At 48.9% G+C, this 17,083-nt stretch overlaps 7 protein-coding genes across 7 annotated transcripts; 5 read left to right on the top strand and 2 right to left on the bottom strand.

The window, feature by feature from the left end:
• Positions 1 to 188: 188 nt before the first annotated feature.
• On the top strand, positions 189 to 1,955 carry GIQ15_04268 (GTP-binding protein YchF; the record flags this gene model as incomplete). Its single annotated transcript, XM_033551685.1, has 4 exons — positions 189 to 446; positions 531 to 1,088; positions 1,325 to 1,706; positions 1,786 to 1,955. The coding sequence occupies 4 exons, from the start codon at positions 189 to 191 to the stop codon at positions 1,953 to 1,955; spliced, it is 1,368 nt and encodes a 455-aa protein (XP_033405415.1).
• A 320-nt stretch (positions 1,956 to 2,275) lies between these two features.
• On the top strand, positions 2,276 to 3,102 carry GIQ15_04267 (translation machinery-associated protein 20; the record flags this gene model as incomplete). The annotated part of the gene is made up of 3 exons (XM_033551684.1): positions 2,276 to 2,289; positions 2,444 to 2,584; positions 2,712 to 3,102. 3 exons carry the CDS (start codon positions 2,276 to 2,278, stop codon positions 3,100 to 3,102), a joined length of 546 nt encoding a protein of 181 aa, XP_033405414.1.
• Positions 3,103 to 3,505: 403 nt separating this feature from the next.
• GIQ15_04266 (uncharacterized protein) lies at positions 3,506 to 6,853 on the bottom strand (the record flags this gene model as incomplete). Its single annotated transcript, XM_033551683.1, has 6 exons — positions 3,506 to 4,180; positions 4,236 to 4,723; positions 4,788 to 4,888; positions 4,949 to 5,055; positions 5,114 to 6,505; positions 6,566 to 6,853. The coding sequence occupies 6 exons, from the start codon at positions 6,851 to 6,853 to the stop codon at positions 3,506 to 3,508; spliced, it is 3,051 nt and encodes a 1,016-aa protein (XP_033405413.1).
• A 272-nt stretch (positions 6,854 to 7,125) lies between these two features.
• Positions 7,126 to 8,327, top strand: GIQ15_04265 (cytoplasm protein; the record flags this gene model as incomplete). The annotated part of the gene is made up of 3 exons (XM_033551682.1): positions 7,126 to 7,128; positions 7,186 to 8,207; positions 8,270 to 8,327. 3 exons carry the CDS (start codon positions 7,126 to 7,128, stop codon positions 8,325 to 8,327), a joined length of 1,083 nt encoding a protein of 360 aa, XP_033405412.1.
• Positions 8,328 to 8,903: 576 nt separating this feature from the next.
• Positions 8,904 to 10,607, bottom strand: GIQ15_04264 (mitochondrial import inner membrane translocase subunit; the record flags this gene model as incomplete). Its single annotated transcript, XM_033551681.1, has 2 exons — positions 8,904 to 9,579; positions 9,646 to 10,607. The coding sequence occupies 2 exons, from the start codon at positions 10,605 to 10,607 to the stop codon at positions 8,904 to 8,906; spliced, it is 1,638 nt and encodes a 545-aa protein (XP_033405411.1).
• A 258-nt stretch (positions 10,608 to 10,865) lies between these two features.
• Positions 10,866 to 11,882, top strand: GIQ15_04263 (mitochondrial ribosomal protein subunit S18; the record flags this gene model as incomplete). Its single annotated transcript, XM_033551680.1, has 1 exon — positions 10,866 to 11,882. The coding sequence occupies one exon, from the start codon at positions 10,866 to 10,868 to the stop codon at positions 11,880 to 11,882; it is 1,017 nt and encodes a 338-aa protein (XP_033405410.1).
• Positions 11,883 to 12,617: 735 nt separating this feature from the next.
• GIQ15_04262 (uncharacterized protein) lies at positions 12,618 to 16,566 on the top strand (the record flags this gene model as incomplete). The annotated part of the gene is made up of 2 exons (XM_033551679.1): positions 12,618 to 12,695; positions 12,772 to 16,566. 2 exons carry the CDS (start codon positions 12,618 to 12,620, stop codon positions 16,564 to 16,566), a joined length of 3,873 nt encoding a protein of 1,290 aa, XP_033405409.1.
• Positions 16,567 to 17,083: the final 517 nt, after the last annotated feature.

The following is a 17,083-nucleotide window of genomic DNA, read 5'->3' as shown; positions in this document are numbered from 1 at the left end:
CGTAAATATAGGGCTAGGGCAGGGCAGGGCAGGGTGTCACGTGAAAAAAGGTACTTAGAGGGCGCAGAAATTTTCGTCTTCTTCCTTGTCACTCTCGCAGTTGGCTACAACTCGCGCCCCTCAGCAGGAGTTGACCAAAGAGAAGAAAAAAGACTCTTACAAATAGCGTGACATCGCCCCGGGAGCATATGCAGCCTCTCTTCCCCCCCTCCCGCTCTCTTCTTCTTTTCTCTTCTTCTTCAACTCGCCATTTGACACATCTCGCAGCTGGTCCTGCCTTTACATCCAATTCACCCTCATTCACTTTTCTCCTCCTCAGGTCTCCTCCCTCCCTTGTAACCACACGCGGCTTCGCAAGCAGGAAAGGGAAGATGGCGCCAAAAAAGCCCGTCAAGAAGGAGAAGGTCCTTCTAGGACGACCTGGTAACAGCTTGAAGAGTGGTATTGTATGTGCGGAACCCTCTTCTTCTCATCCTGTCCTTTTTAATATCAATCGCTGGGGCCTCTACTGACTGTTGTGACGGATCTAGGTTGGCCTGGCTAACGTTGGAAAATCTACTCTCTTCCAAGCCATCACCAAATCTACATTGGGAAACCCTGCCAACTTTCCCTTTGCCACAATTGACCCTGAACAAGCCCGTGTTATTGTCCCAGATGAACGATATGACTGGCTATGCAAGCACTATAAGCCCAAGTCTGAAGTGCCGGCTAACCTGACAGTTTATGATATTGCTGGTCTTACCCGGGGAGCCTCAACAGGAGCCGGACTGGGTAACGCCTTTTTATCTCATATTCGCGCTGTCGATGCCATCTTCCAGGTTGTACGATGTTTTGATGATGCTGAGATTGTCCACGTTGAAGGTGATGTTGACCCCGTCCGGGATCTAAACATCATCAGCGAGGAACTTCGCATTAAAGATATCGAGTTCGTCGAGAAGTCTCTGGAGGCCTTGTCCAAGCTCACAAGACGAGGCGGCCAGTCTCTTGAGATGAAAAAACTCAAAGAGGAAGAAGAGATCGTTGGCAGAGTGCTTGCTTTCCTCAAAGAGGGCAATGACATCAGGAAGGGTGACTGGGGCCCCAAGGAGGTAAGACGCTCAGTTTTTGTTCCCCCTTCCCCTCCCTTCCTCATGAATGCGGTATCTCCTATGATGAACAAGAGCTATAAAGCTTGAATTTAACCCAGCTCGTCGAATGGCCTCTATATTAAACGCTGAGGTCATCGTGAGATAAAATCCAAAGCTGATTGTTGATACCGATTCTTACCCAACTACTTACTCTTGGAATTTCTTATCGTTATATAATCTAACAAGAATTTTCTTAGGTCGATGTGATTAACCCACTCTTTTTATTGACCGCCAAGCCTGTGGTTTACCTCGTCAACCTCAGCGAAAAGGATTATATCCGCCAGAAGAATAAATATATTCCCAAGGTTGCTGAATGGATTAAAACTAACTCACCGGGTGATCCAATCATCCCTCTTTCAGTTTCATTTGAGGAGCGTCTAACGCAATTCGGCGATGATGCCGCTGCTGCTGAAGAATGTACAAAATTAGGCACAAGATCCGCCTTGCCAAAGATCATTGTGACCATGCGCCAGAGTCTTAATTTGGGCAGCTTTTTCACCACAGGCACGGATGAAGTCCGACAGTGGACTATCCGTAAGGGCACAAAAGCTCCCCAGGCCGCTGGTGTTATTCACACAGGTATGCCCATGTCTATATTTCCTCCCCCCCCCCCAACGTACCTTGCATGGCAGCCGCTAACTTGGGATTCGCTGTTCAGATTTTGAAAAGACATTTATCCAGTGTCTTGTTTTTAACTTCGAAGTACTAAAAGAGTGTGGAGATGAAGCTGCCGTCAGGGCAGCTGGTAAAGTACTTACCAAGGGCAAAGATTATGTTCTCGAGGATGGAGATATCGTCCTGATTAAAGCCGGTGCGGCCAAGGCATAGAGCAGCCATAATGTCCCAGGCGATCTCACATAGCTCCTCCCTAGGCTTAGAAATTAACGTCCTCTACGACTGTAACACTAGTCAAGGGAATAAATGTGATGAATTAATATAATTAATATGACCTTATGAACATCTACCTTTTCTTCAACTCGGTAACAGTAGCTAGTATCCAACATCGAGTATTCGTATTCCGCAAATCTGTAAATCTATAAATTCTTCATCATGTGATCAACGTCATTATCAACGAGTTTACTCAACGCGGAGCTGGTTATTATTCTTCAGTTATACAATATATCACACCTCTGCGCAAATTTAGAACAATGTTTAAAAAAGAGTAAGTTACTATACACAGGATCCGGAATGCTGCTGTAAAACAGTTCCATACTGCTATCCGGCCAAGTGTACCCCGCGATGCTGATGCGCGGGGTCATTTATATTCCTATATCAAACTGGCGTTATTAGATAGCTAACGGTGCGGTTTTCCTTAGCATATCCGCGGGTGCACGATCGAAAGTAAAGTCTTCAGTACAGAGATCTTTAAGGGCCAAGTTCTTGGAGACCCATCCTGGGTTCGAGCCGTATATCGATGAAGTTCTACCAAAGAAGGCTTCACTCGAAGCCATGAAGCTGTGAGTTTATACAGGCTCCCGGCTATCTTGAATACCATAAAGCATAGTGGTTCTCTGAACCACTACGACCTTGATCACGAAGAAAAACAGACAAAGACAGCATGGTTGACCGGTTTATATTTTGCAGCCCTGATCGAGTCACCCTCTACATTGCAGATTCGAAACCAATTTTCTTCCAATCCATGGACAGCCCTCTCATCCCTCACCTTCGTGTTCTCCATGCCTTCCCTAACGCGGTGCCTACGGTTGGAATCGACAGAGGCGCAATTCGGTTTGTTCTTTCCGGTGCTACATTAATGGCACCTGGCCTTACATCGGCGGGCGGGAGACTGCCTGACCCAGAGAACGCGCTGGAAGCTGGCACTATAGTGGCCATCAGAGCAGAGGGGAAAGAAGAGATATGCATGGTTGGGGAGCTTAAGGTGGGCACCGAGGAAATTAAAAAGAAAGGCAAAGGCGTTGTTATGGATGAGGGTCATTATCTGGGCGATGGGCTCTGGAAACTCAACTTCGATTAAATATTTTATAGCCGGAAGGCGGATGGATATGTAACTCTTCCCCTTCTTTGCTTGTTTACGTACACTGCGGCATATCGCCGTTGTTACCGGTTTGGGTGCATATATGTGGCAGGTCTAGGCTCTGCCAGCTAGCTGTATAGGCTTCATCATTCTATAATACTCTTCATCTAACCCTAACTAGATTCAAGAATTCTAGAAATAGTGCAAGAGCAATGGCCTGCAATCACTGTATGGAGTTCCGCTCTTGGGTAAAGGAAAGGGGCCGTTAGGCATGAAGTTACACTTGGGAGGCGGACCAGCCGTGATAATCATGTAGGACAGCGCCTCAAGAGCGAGTTAGGGTCTATGCATGGCGCTGAGGTTTCGTTCTGTGGCGTCTAAGTAGTCACTCTTAAGTTTCATATCATGGACCTATATCCAGCATTCCAAAACGAGGGATGGGTCCTTCATCGATATCACCAGGGCTGCCCGGGGACTCTCGCCTCAAACCAACTCTCACAACTGCACGTTTCAACACCTCGCCGGATCCATCCAGAGCAATAAGGAACTGCGCAATCTCCCCACATAGCTCCCAATCACCCCGTTGTGACGCTAACCGTAGAAGTCGGACAGCAGAGTCCTCAATTTTGTCAATCCCATCTCCACTATCCTCGTCATCAACATCATCAAAGGCCTGCAATACAAGCAAGTAACCGCCGGCTGTCTTCAATGAGTTGAATTTCAATGCCTGTTCAAATAACTCGTTGGGAGGAGGCAAATATGCGAACAACGTGCGCCAAGATCGCAGTTCTGTTTTCCGGATGCATTGGACAAGTATGTCAAGATATAATTCGGGCGGATTGGCTGCCTGAAGAAACGCCAGGACTCCAGGCAATAATTGCTTCCCCTTTACCGGGCTTTGGATAAGGCCCTTTGGGCTATGGTCATCCACCGCTTCATCTAAGACGTGATGTAGCAAAATTTCTAGAGCATGAGGAAAGTATGATAAATGTGAGAAATGGTGGCAAATTGACAACGCTGATGGGGTATCAAAATACGATAAATTGTGTTGCAGCACATATGGCAAGAAGAGTTGGGTCTGATATGTTAGTAAGGAAATCAATACAAGGGAAATTGCTAACGGGTAAACTCACTCTAATAGCAAATCGCAGTAATGTAAATGTAACGTCTCGTCTTTGAGTGATCTCGGGCTCAATACCAAGTACAATGCCTTTGTTAAGAAGTATTGATACTGGGTAGAAGTCGGTTGGGATTGGTAGATTTTTTGGCCCTTCACTTGATCGACCTGTCGGGCGTAGTACATCTTGCATATCGCTCCAGACGAAAAGGTCTTTCCCACCGAAGACCCATAATGAATCTCTTAGTGAGATATCTGAAGAGGAAGTGTTAGCCGCCATTTCAGGGGCTTGTCCAGCCGAACTCGGTTCATCATTTGGAGGCGCAAAGTTAAAAGAAAGCTGGTCACGCATCAAGATGTAGTATTCGACATCATGGGCTACAACGCGCATATCGTACTTCAACGCCCCGGTTTGTGATACCGACGGTTGCAATAATACCAGCTTTCCATCGACAAGGAAAAGAACGGACGCTACTGCAACATCCTGAGATGGATCCCCGTCGCCTAAATTGATATATTAGAGGGAACTTTGAATAGTTGAGGGCGCGGGTAGACGCATGATACGTACGAAGTTGATCCTCTGGTAGGATCCAGCTAATCGCACGAACACGAGCTGGCGCTCTCACGATCCCGTGAAAAGCTATTTGTCCGACTTGAACAAGGCTTATCCTTGTTCCAACAGCGTTTATCACATAATGGTAGAGTATGTTATCGTAAGTGTATACTAACAGAGAGTCTTCGCCTGAAGGCCCGATAAACACCGCTGGTGCCGGGAGCGGTTCTGAATAGAGTACTGAAGAGTTATTAAGTGGCAATTCTCGGGAATACATCCGCAGCTATATTTAGTTAGTACCGAGCCGTATAATAAAGATAATCCCTTAGGAAGGAGTTTACCTCGTAAGAAGCATCGCACTCAACCGCAACAATAAGAATGTGTCCATACCAACACATTCCTCCCTGTATGGCAAAAGAATTCTCCACTTTGGGGTCGTCAAAGGTTTTCCATCGGTTACTGTGGACGCTATAATGGGCAAGGCCGCGCCGGCCAGCCACAGCCACATATCTACCATCTTGCGAAGCGCAGCATGTGCGAATGGGCCACTGGGAGTGAAGATAGTTTGGGGGGTATTGGGCATGGTGCCATAGCGAATCCTTTCCTGATATGGTTGTTAAATCAGGGAGATCATGGCCACGATATAAAATGATTTCCGTTCCTGTCTGGAGAAGTGCGCGAGCCAAGTTTGCGGATGAAAAACAACCAGTCAGGGCGCTGCGTGCAGCTTCCAACACCCATATTCGTTTATCTTTGGAGGATGCTAGAAGGATATCAGAGCCACCGCCAATCCACGCACCCATAGAAACTCCCGTTAGCCAAGTTTCATCATTACTCTCAGCAAGTGCTTTGTCCCCAGTGAAGCTCGTTCCGCCAGGCTTTCCGAATACACTCCATGTCGTCCACCCGTTCTCGTAACCGGCAAACAAGCAGTATCCATCGGAAGAGTAACTTAGGAAGGATATTTTCCCCATAGTGGCTGCGGAAGATGGCATTTGTAGCTTATGGGACAATGGGATGTTCCCTATATAATCTCTGGCTGCATAAATGTATATTTCACCGCTAACACAGCTTACGGCGAACAGGGAGAACCTTGCATTTACGGCAACCTGAAGGGCTCGCTGATTGTCATTTTCTGGAGTATGAAACCTATGACCGGTAAAATTGACTTTGGAGGGCGCGGAGTCCTCAGCCTCGCGATACCCATATTGTACAGCGTAAACCCGGCCGTCACTAGTTACCCATAGCAAGAGGTTCATAGCACGGTCATAAACCATTTCCACAACAAGTGACTTCTTTGAAATCCACGGAATGCGGCTTAATAACTCCGTGCTAGTCTGATTTCCACTGTTATCCGGAGTCCAGCGAATTAGCTGTATGGCGGCAGGTTTAGTTGTAGCAACCATGAGCTCGTTATCTAGCGCCACAGCTTTGCTAATCCCGGCATCAACTTTGATGGCCACCCTGAACCGTAGGCTGACTTCACGGATTGAATGGGAATCGTTAGGTGTGAAGTGTGACGACAACGTATTCCTCCGTGGCTGCGTTTGTAAAAATCGTTGTTGATAGACGTGTGAGTGTGCATCGGTTGCAATTGAATAGGTTATCAAATAGCCGTCAAGGGTTTGCACAACAATAATGCCCGAGTCAGGCCGTAGCAACAGAGCGACGTTGGGGCCGTAATTCTTGATAGACAAACGAGATCTCTTGATGGCGGCAACAACGGCTGTAGGCTGTCAAGTTCAGTTAGTGGAATTGATTTCACAACAAATATAGCCAGTTGACGGGCCTACCTTGGTCTGCCATATAGCTATAGACGTCTCTGTCATCGTAGCAAACAACGCCCCATTCTTCGAGACACATAGTCCAGCTATAGGCTCCTCGGCCCACTCGTCTTCTCCCGCATGCTGCTGCTGCTGAGGAGTACCTCGCTGTTCACCCTTCAAGAAGCCGTCATTCTGTTGCTCCCTCTCGTCCGGTGTCTCCTCGTTGCTGTCAGTTCCGTCATCCTGCACGGCCAGCTGCTGTATCTCCGGGCCGTTGACTGCATAGACTCGGGGCACCCCATTTGGCCAGTACATTGCGGTGGGTGGGCTACCTGGTATTTATGTAAAGTGGCATCGGGTCATCCTCGAGGCGACACCTCATGCCGCAATGCAGATATCGAGATGTTGCCAGTTACACCGGCCGTTGCGCTGACGTTGGACGCTCCCTGTAGCTCTTGCCCGAGGTCTGGGTCATGTGACATCCTTGGAGCTCTCTCCTATCAGTGACGGAAGATGGAGATAAATAGTTCAACATCCCCCACCACGCCGCGCAGAAGAGACGAGCACATTCGTTCTCTCATTCAAACATGGTATGTGGCTTGTCCTGGAACCTATACGTGATCGCATTAGCCCTGACTTCCCCGTAGGCTCCTTCAGATTCTCAAAAACGGCTGGCTTTGGCCATAATAGACTTTCTTAACACCAGCGTCAAGGATGGAACTCTTGCAGCCGAAGACGCAGAATCCATTGAGATCGCAACGTCTTGTCTCGGAGACACCTTTCAAGTTGACCCCACCGATGAGGCGGCCATGAAGGATGCTCTCAGTGGGCAGTCTCTGTTGAACATCTACAGTGTTTACGAAAAGGTCAAGGGCAAGAATACCTCTGCTGCCAGCGAAACAAAAAAGGAGCCTAGCAAGACTGCCCCTCAGGGTGGTGCCCCAACTCCGGAATCCGACAAGCTGAAATCAGAGGGAAACGCGGCCATGGGTCGCAAGGACTATCCCGCCGCCATTGATTGCTATTCTCGTGCGCTGGAAATTGCGCCTTCCAACCCTATTTATCTGTCGAACCGCGCTGCTGCATATTCCGCCTCTGGAGACCATACAAAGGCTGCTGCAGACGCCGAGGTGGCCGTTGCAGCCGATCCTAAATATGTCAAAGCTTGGAGCCGACTTGGATTGGCGAGGTTTGCGCTAGGTGATGCTAAGAGCGCTGCTGAAGCGTATGAAAAGGGAATCCAAGCTGAAGGCAATGGTGGCAGTGATGCAATGAAGAGAGGTCTAGAAACGGCAAAGAAGCGGATTGCAGAAATGGAGAAGGTCGAGAATGAACCCCCAGCTGAGGCCGTCGACGACGCCGCAGGTGCTTCTCGTGGAGCACCCGGTGGTATGCCAGACCTGGCCTCTCTCGCGGGGATGCTTGGGGGCGGTGGTGGAGGTGGTGGCATGCCCGATTTCAGCTCTCTCATGAACAACCCCATGTTCGCCAACATGGCTCAAAACCTCATGAGTAACCCAGACATGATGAGCAATTTAATGAACAACCCTGCTTTAAGGCAGATGGCCGATAACTTCGGCGGCGGTGGTGGCCGTGGTGGTGGTGGAGGAGGAGCCGGTGGTCTCCCAGACATGTCGGCTTTGTTGAACGACCCGAACCTCGCTGATATGTAAGTGTATTCTAGCTGACACGATTCCCTTCAACCTTCACTGCTAACGGTATTGACCCTAGGGCTAAGAACTTCATGGGAGGCAGGGGTGCTGGCCGCGGTACTGGCCCAAGCCCTTGAATCACTGCGGGGTGATTGCGACTTGGATGATGCTTTTCGGTCACTCAGGATAACGAACTGCATAAATAGCGTGCTTCGAGGCCCGAGGCCAAGTCTTGTCGTTAGAGAGTATGATTATGATAATGTCACAAATCTTATCTTGGTTCCATCGTCATCGTGTTTTAAATCTTGCCAAATTATAAAGTAGTATTCGTCATTCGGTCCATGAGCTAAAACATACTTATATATATACAGTAGGTGAGAAGAGATAGGGTGATATGCGGGACAATCGAGGTATTAAACAAGAGATAAAATGAACTTGCTCGCGGTCATCAGAAAGTGGATTTCGTGCAGCCACAAGCACGTTATTCCACCGTAAGCACATCTATTGGACTCCAAGTAGTATACAGCCAAGTTTTGAAACAGGAGGGGGAAAAAGGAAAGAAAGGGATGTTGTAACAAAATGCTATGCTAGAAGGGAAATATCGCACATGTGAATTCTTGTAGATTCAACGTTTTTTTTTTTTTTGAAAGTGTCCAATATACGCTCGCAGGTTCGAGGCCCTAGCCAGGCAGGGCATGGACAAGTCAGAAGACTTAGATATAATCTCTGCCAGATTTCTGCAGTTCGATCAATCTCCAGCCACGGGTTTCGGGGTTGTTCACGTCTTCTGGAATTCGAGTGACACCAATCGCATAGGTCACAAGTTGGACCTTGTCTTCCATGCCGGCTGCAAGTTCGCCAGTTTTGGCCTTCCGGTAAACGTGGACTTCCTGTGTCCTACAGGTGATAATAAACACGGGAATGTCACCGGGTTCCAGCATGCGTGCATGGGAAATATCAACATGTCGAATATCGAGGATGCGGCCGTCGGACTTGAGGCCTGCTGTCTGGTATTGTTTCGTGAGGGCGGCATAAACATGGAACTGGGCATCAGACAGCCATAATTTAAGGGTTTCAACATCTCCCTTTACATATGCGTCTAGGACTTCTGGCAAGATATATTCTCGCATCTCACGCAAGAATGGCTCGATTTGGAAAGTTGGGTCCATTTGCCGGAAAGTTTTGATAACCATTGCCGTCTCATTCTCGGCAAAGAATCCGGCTACTCGGTCCGATATGCTTCGTGCAGTACTTATAAGCGGGTTCTCGGATTCCTCGTATGTATTTTTCAGGGTGAATAGTCGTTGCATCATTGGACTGGTGTCCTTAAATTCGCGCCAAGATTCCTTCCAGGCCGCGTCTTTATGAAGGGTGACATTGGTACCGGCACTGAGAAATTGAAGGTTAGCGTGGGGTATTGGATATGTCTGGAGATAGGGTTGTTAAAGCACATACTTTGGATCTTCCTCCATGCGTTCAATCTTTCCTGTCTTGCCTTCTTTCAGCTCACGCTCCTCCCTTCGCTTCCTCCTCTCTTCTTTTTCGATCCATCCTCCATATCGAGAGCTGCTTCCATCATCTATGACATCTTTCACGCCTCCGACGGCGGTTTTGTAGACTTTCGTATCGCGGACTGGCCTGGTAACCTGTTCAATTCCCTTTCCAGTTGCGGCAACACCGCTCCTTATTCCCTTAACAGCGGTAGTATCCCAGGTCCAGGCCGCACCTTTTCCAATAACGGTTCCGGTCTTCTTCAATGCCGAGGATGTCGTTGAAGAGGCAGTGCTCGTTGCGGCTTCGTAGGCAGATCTGGCCTTTCTTACGGACTCGCTCTCTGTGAACTGATGGGCAGAGGAGGCAAGCGCTTTGGTTGACTCGTTCCATTCTTTCGAGGCCTTAAATTCGGATCTCAGAGTCTCGGTGAAGACTTGCCATGGCGTTTTATCACCGTGAGGCGGAGGTGGAGGGGCTTCCTCTTTCTTTCCATCCTCCTTCTTCGCGCCATCCTTGGCACCATCTTCCTTGCTAGAGCCAGCAGATTCCTGTTCACCCTGCTGTTTTGAGCCCTCACTCGAATTTTGATCCTTTGCCGAACCCTCGCGGGAAGAGTCTGTTGGGTTTTGTTGTTTCTGCTGCTGTTGCTGCTGTAGAGCGCTTGGGGAGTGGAACGCCCTTCTGGTAGCAAGGATCACCCACAGGGGGTCACTGGCTTGCCCTGACAGGCGAGATAGCCCAGCGGCTGGTCGAAGAGGTGAGCTAGTATTTAAATGAACGGATTTCGGGGAGCTAAAGTGTCGAAGAGCGGTTGGGGTAATTATCCGGCGTCCAGCGAGCTGGCCTCGAGAGGTTAAGGGAGAGCATCCGCGCAGCACTAACCGCGCAGCGGTAGGCTGAGATAGTGCTCCCGTGCCAATCATGCTCTGTATTCCTCTGGATAGCGAACAAAAGGTCGATTTAAATCGCAAAGGGCTCGGAGGAATGGGGAATGGGGAATGGTGAAATGGGGGATTGGCCGATTTTCGTTGACACCACCGAGTCTCCAAAAAGGGTCAAAGGTAGCAGTTAAATGAACGCAGAGCACTCTCTGCAGAACCCAACAACAAGTCTGTTTGCAGACGGAGGACAGGCGGCGTTCGTCGTGAGATGCGAGTGTGTAGATGTGATAGAAAGTCGAGATGGATGGAGAAAAATATTCGACTTTGGAGCTTCTTTTTGCCTTTTTTCGGTTTTTGCGGCAAGCGCCAAGACAGGGAAAAATCTCGACCACCGAAAAAGATGCTCGCGACTTGTCAACGACTTTCTACATCCCATCACGAAATACAAGCTTGACGCGCTCTCTGCACACGGATTCTACCTGGTGGCAGGAGGTGCTTGCGTCTCCCTCTGCTCCCGATAGCTCCATTGGCCCCGGCCGCCGCAATTGGACCTCCTACCGACCACTGCATGAACTCGTCTCGACCTCACCTCTCGACATCAGCATTATCGCCATGAGCGGAAGAATACCACTTGCATCGGCATTCCGGTCGTTGACTCTTCGCGGAGAAGCCCAGAGTTGTTCCAGCAGCGTCCTGCTCCGAAGGCCGTTCTCGTCAACATCACGATGCCAGGCAATCTCAAAGGACGGGCAAGCGAACTATGACCGCGAGCTCGAGAGCCGGCTACTAGGCGGCCAACCCAAGACTACAGCCGCCCCTTCTCGACTGGCAGCGCTATCTCAGACTACCAGGTCACAGGCGGCCACCTCGAAAAACGCCCAGACAACAGAAGAGGTCCTCTCGAGAGTGTCGAACCTGATCAAGAACCCATATCGGCCAGCAGAACCTCCACACCACATACACGTCTTCAGCCATAGACGCAACACACATGTGACCCTAACACGGCCTAATTGCGAGCCCATCCTCTCCCTAAGCGCGGGCAACATCGGTTTCCGCAAAGGGCACCGCGGAGGCTACGAGGCAGCCCATCAATTGTCCGTCTATGTCATGGACAAGATCCAGGAGAGAGGCCTCCTTATGCAAATAAACCGCTTAGAGGTGGTCTTCCAGGGATTCGGCCAGGGGCGCGAGGCCTTCACCAAAGTCCTGCTCGGCAAGGAAGGCAGGATGCTTCGGGATCGGGTCATTCGAGTGTCAGACTCGACTAAACTGAAATTCGGCGGCACACGAAGCCCCCGAGCAAGGCGTCTGGGTTGAGAGCTGTCTCTCTTACAGTGGCAGCTCGTGCGAATATTCGAGCCGCGGCCGTCTGCAGGAATTGCACATCATATGTATACTACACCAGTGTTAAATACTCTGTTATCGATTTAGCCACCTCTTTCTTCAATACCTAGATATATCTGGTCTTCGCATGCCTGTTCCTGCATCTCGCCTGTCTCATCTAGCACCCTTAAGCTATCAGATAAATCTACATGGTTAAGTATATTGGTATATGTATAGTTAATATATGGCTCACTATTCACATCTACCTTACCTCTACCTTATACCTCTACCTTCTTCTATGTCATATCTTCTGCGTATATCTTATATCTTCTGTTATATCTTCTACTTGTATTTGTGTTGGTCACGTGCAGCTCTTATCAGACAGGCTTCTCTATATCTCGCGGCTTCACAAGCTTGAAGATAAGAAGCTCATAGACAAATTCCTCTCTCCCTGTCCACACACTGACAAACTGACAAACTGACAAACTGACAAACTGACAAACAGCACATATTCTACGCGATCTTCCTCCAAAGATACACTGGCCCGGACCTGTGAAGCTTCATCTCGTCGCGGCATCTCCTCCTACGCCTCAGTTCACGCCTTTGTTCGAGCTAGTCACCCACCTTTGGTCCTCAGCTCCAACACCCCCAGGGATATCTACCACTGCCGTTGCGTGAACCCTTGACGGGGGGCGGGAGTCGTCCGCCAGGTCGTCCAATGTCGTGTGGATGCACCCTTTAAACCCTTTCCTCCGTGCTTTCTTCCGGAGTGCGCTGCCGTCGCAATGTGTTCCCGTAGAGAACCATGTAGGCCTTACCTTCAATCTACAAAATATCTGGCCAATGATATATATCTTTCAAGGAGCTAGCTAACATGTATTAGATCCTCCTGGTTCCCCTGACCGAGTCTCTTGTTAATTCGCAGGATCGGGAATCAAACGCGCATTATGTTGACCTCGTCACCTCCGAGGAGTTTCTCGCCAGCCATGTGCTACGCATTCCAGGACTGCCCGGCTCATCTGCAGTCAAAGAGGTTTCCACCTTACGAGACCATAAGGGGAAAGCGTGGCAGATTGCAACGGCCAACGGACGAACCGTTGTGATCAAAGAATCGGTGGTCTATAGCAATAAGGGGTTCAAAACAGTGAACCATTCGCAGCTGCTTTGCGACGTCCTCTACTCCTCACCAAACGATAGCTCCCAGCAGTGGCTCATCTACTACATTTCACGGCCGTTGCTAGGTTCTTACGAACCCGGACAGATAATTCAGGCTATAGTGCCTGGCTCCTTGGACAAGGTATCATTAGCACGCCATGGCCCTGGACCCGAACATACCAACTACCACTCTAGCTACCCCCGCAATGAGATCTCCTCGTTTGGCGATCTGCTCTCGAAGTTCCCTATGATCGCGAAGCAAATGAAACCTGGCTTGGATCGTCTCTTCCGTGAATTTGGCAAGGAGCTAGGCAAACCCCTTCCGCCGCCACCCTCGGATTCTCCCACCTCACAGTTTAATCGTTCAGTAGATGGAGACGAAGCTTACTCTCATCAAAGCTCCAGCCACTCACTGCCGTTCAGCACTTCCGACCAGTTTGAGGATGAAGATGCAATGAGACATGCTCTAGACACGGCCGTTACGGCAGCTATCGACATCTTTCGTCTCGTTGACAAACAACAACTCTCCCTTCTCGGAGCCACAACCGACTTGACTGGTCCGATGGTTGAACGCCTAATCGAGCGCTACGTGCTGGAGCAGGTTCACGATAATCTTCTTTTCCCGCGCCTCCGCGAGTGCCGCCAATCAGATGACCTAGATCTGGATCTACGTGTTCGCCAGATGGAGAACATCGATATATCGCAAGTGGGAATTCCGATAGAAGGAGGTTACAAGGGAAAAGAAGAACTTAGACGTCGCATTGGGACAGCTGTCGAGGAGTTCAGGAAAATATCTGACGCAAAGTGCCCGCAGGACATGCTCACTATTTTGCTTAAGACTGTGAAGATCGTCACTATAGATCAGGCTTCGACCCCGTCAGAAAACGAAACTGAAAAACCTTCAGTTCTCACTATCAATGCCGATGTACTGGTGTCATTGCTACTCTTAGTTGTGATAGGGTCCCAAGTCCGACATCTCTATGCCAGGCTCTTGTATATGCAGCGATTCATATTTGTGGATGATGTCGAATCTGGTGAGGCTGGGTACGCATTAAGCACGTTCGAAGGAGTTTTGGTCTACCTTCAAAACGACTCCGCTGGGCTCAGAAGGGCTAGCTCCAGGAATAAACGGCTTTGGAAAGCAGCCAAGTTGGGAAATATCACGGAAATGACGGCAATACTACAACCTGGTCTCCAAACTTCAAGCCCCATCACTGACGAGAATGATTGCGATAATGGGCAAGCAAGCAACCCTGGCAGCCGAAATGGCAACGAGCACACATGGACGACGTCTAACGGGGCTCCTAAGAACGGCACCATCTCATCAAATTTTTCAATTTCTAATTCTGCTATTCAAGATGACGCTCCAGAAACACCAAGACTCGCTCACGTTTTCCCGTTTCAAACATGGAACCAGCCCACCACGACTATAGACCAGCCTAAAGCGCGGAAAAAGGTGTCTATGGATACTAGGAGCATGTCGGAGTCGTCGACTATGTCGTTTCTTTCGCGCTCCACGACGTTTGGATCAATCGCGGGTGGTCTTGAAGGCGATACGTCGATAGAGAGCCTAACGATGACCAAAGACCCGTCCGGGCACTCTGTTCCCATGATGGCCGTGGAAGCATGCCAGCCAGAGGCTTTGAGCTACTTGCTAAGTTTGAACGAATATTACTCCCGAGAAACCATACTTCAGGATGTAAACAGTGAGGGGACCACTCTACTGAGCGCCGCCGTCCAACTTGCGCACACGGAAATTATAAATATAATTATCGAATTCATCCTCCAAGGGAACGAAGTCGATGTGGCCGCATATCTTATAAAGGCTGATCACAGAGGCCGCACAGTTGGACACTACCTCTTCAACTCTCCTGCTTTACTTACTCGCCTGGGCAGTTCCTTGCCTTGGACTCAGAGAGACAAGAATGGACAAACACCCCTTTTTGCACTCTGCAGATCGTACGACCACCCAGATTACAATCCCATGGTCAATGAAGCTTTGACGTTAGCGAAAGAAGCCCAGGGTGATGGAAAACCGCTTAGGTTGGACGACCATGTTGACGGGAAAGGAAACACCCTCCTTCACATCGTTAGCGACCCGCAGATACTACTCCGAATACTCAGACAGTGTGATTGCGACCCAAACTATACAAATGACAAAAGATTTACACCGTTAATGGTGGCAAGCAAATATGGCCGTGTTGACCTTGTTCGAACTCTCTTCGCCGATCCTCGTGTTGACGTCCACCTTCGAGAATCTCGTGGCCTTACGGCAGTGGAACTTGCTAAAGATGATGAAGTAAGGAACCGAATAGATGATCTGGTCTTATGTTCCAATCCTCCCTCGTCTCCGTACGATGCGACCCGCCGCACCACGAGTGTGGTTAGGTCGTTGTTCGTTGAGGATTTTGGAATCAGGTTCATCATCAAATCTGGGGCCCCGGCCTCCGTTAGCCCACCACCACCAGGTTCAAGTGCAGCACATACGACTACCTACACTGTTACTACTTGTCGACGTAGTATTAGTGACTTTGAAAACCTCCTCCGTTTCCTACGAATAGAGCATCCTGCATCATATCTCCCCGAGATGCCTTTTTTCCGGTCACCCTTCCAAATCCCTTCAAAACCCTCAAGAGCAGTACTTCATGATATTCAGGAACGGCTAGATCGATTACTGAAAGTCTTGCTAGCCCATCCAACATTCTCGACCCACGAGTTGCTTTGGGAGTTCTTCCTTGTCCCTGAAATCCAAACGGAAATGATTGATCAGCGATCAACGCGCAAAGCTACGGTGCTAGCTGAATCAATAATGGACGACTACGAGCCAGCCTCGACAGAAGTAATACGTGATGCTCAACAGATTCTATCCCATGCAGAGGATGCAGTCCAGTCCGTTAGTGAAGGCACTCGTAACTTGATTTGTTGCGGATATCTTCTACAACACGCGTCAACCGACCTTGCAGATGCTCTTTTCCTCTGTAGCTCCATGCTTTCTTCCCTCCAGCCACCAGCCAACGCTCTCCCTCATCGACATGTCCGGGCCTTTCACCGCTTCGTATCATCCTACAGTCTTTCATCAACCGATTCCTCGCCGCTGATCCAATTTTTGACAGCACTCATCTCGTCCCAGAGTACTACCACAGCAATGCTCTCTTCCCTCTCTCGCCCCAATAATCTCATATTAACGCTCAATTCTTCGCAACGAGCCCTTTCACGTGCTCGCACTGCAGTCGCCTCCTCGTCACTTCCGCGCAAATTCAACTTTTCTGTACTCGAAGAATCTCGTCAGCGCTCTATTCGTGAGCAAGAGAATAAGATATCCATGCTGACGGCTGAGATTGACGAAGTGAGGAAAGAGATCTCATGGAATAAGGATGTTGTCGTTGGTGAGCTGGCTGGCTGGAGCTCTTGGAGGGAAGAGACTGGTAGACAAGCCATTCGCAACTTTGTCAAGACGACTCTCGTTAGAGAAAAAGAGCGCGGTAAACGGATGGAACGGTGTTTGCGCGTCATTCAAGGTTGAGTTCTTGCTTATTGCACCCATACAGAATACATCTCCTGCGTTTTGTTTTCTGGCTGTCTTCGCCTGACATACCTTCTCCGATGTTAGAGTCAAGCTCTTTTGCAATTCTTGAGTATATCGTGCATACCTTGTAACTCAGATTTGTCAACCGCGATTTCCTTTTTCTTTTCTTTTTCATTTTTTCTTCCTTTAAAGGCGGTTAATTCTAAAGCGTTATTTGCCATTTGTTTTCACCATTGTATGACTATGTACATTTTGTTTCAAGTGTTGGTAGTATAATCAAGTTTTCTCTGCTGGCGTTACGTCCACGGGCGAGAAGCTGGTGGATAATTTCATACAAGAAGCAAGGTTAATTCCATTTATTATTTAATTTAACCCATTACTTCGTTTACCTGTATAGTTTACTTTCTTCCTTGCAACTGTTAGGCTCGGAAGAACGGAGAATATATTCAAGCATATGTCATAACAATAACAATTCTTCATTCGTCTATCAAATCTCTATCTAAGGTATAGAGAT

The sequence above is a fragment of the Arthroderma uncinatum genome, assembly GCF_011692745.1.
Source record: "Arthroderma uncinatum strain CBS 119779 chromosome Unknown scaffold3, whole genome shotgun sequence".
Taxonomy (NCBI): domain Eukaryota; kingdom Fungi; phylum Ascomycota; class Eurotiomycetes; order Onygenales; family Arthrodermataceae; genus Arthroderma; species Arthroderma uncinatum.
This window is presented reverse-complemented; position numbering and strand designations above follow the sequence as displayed.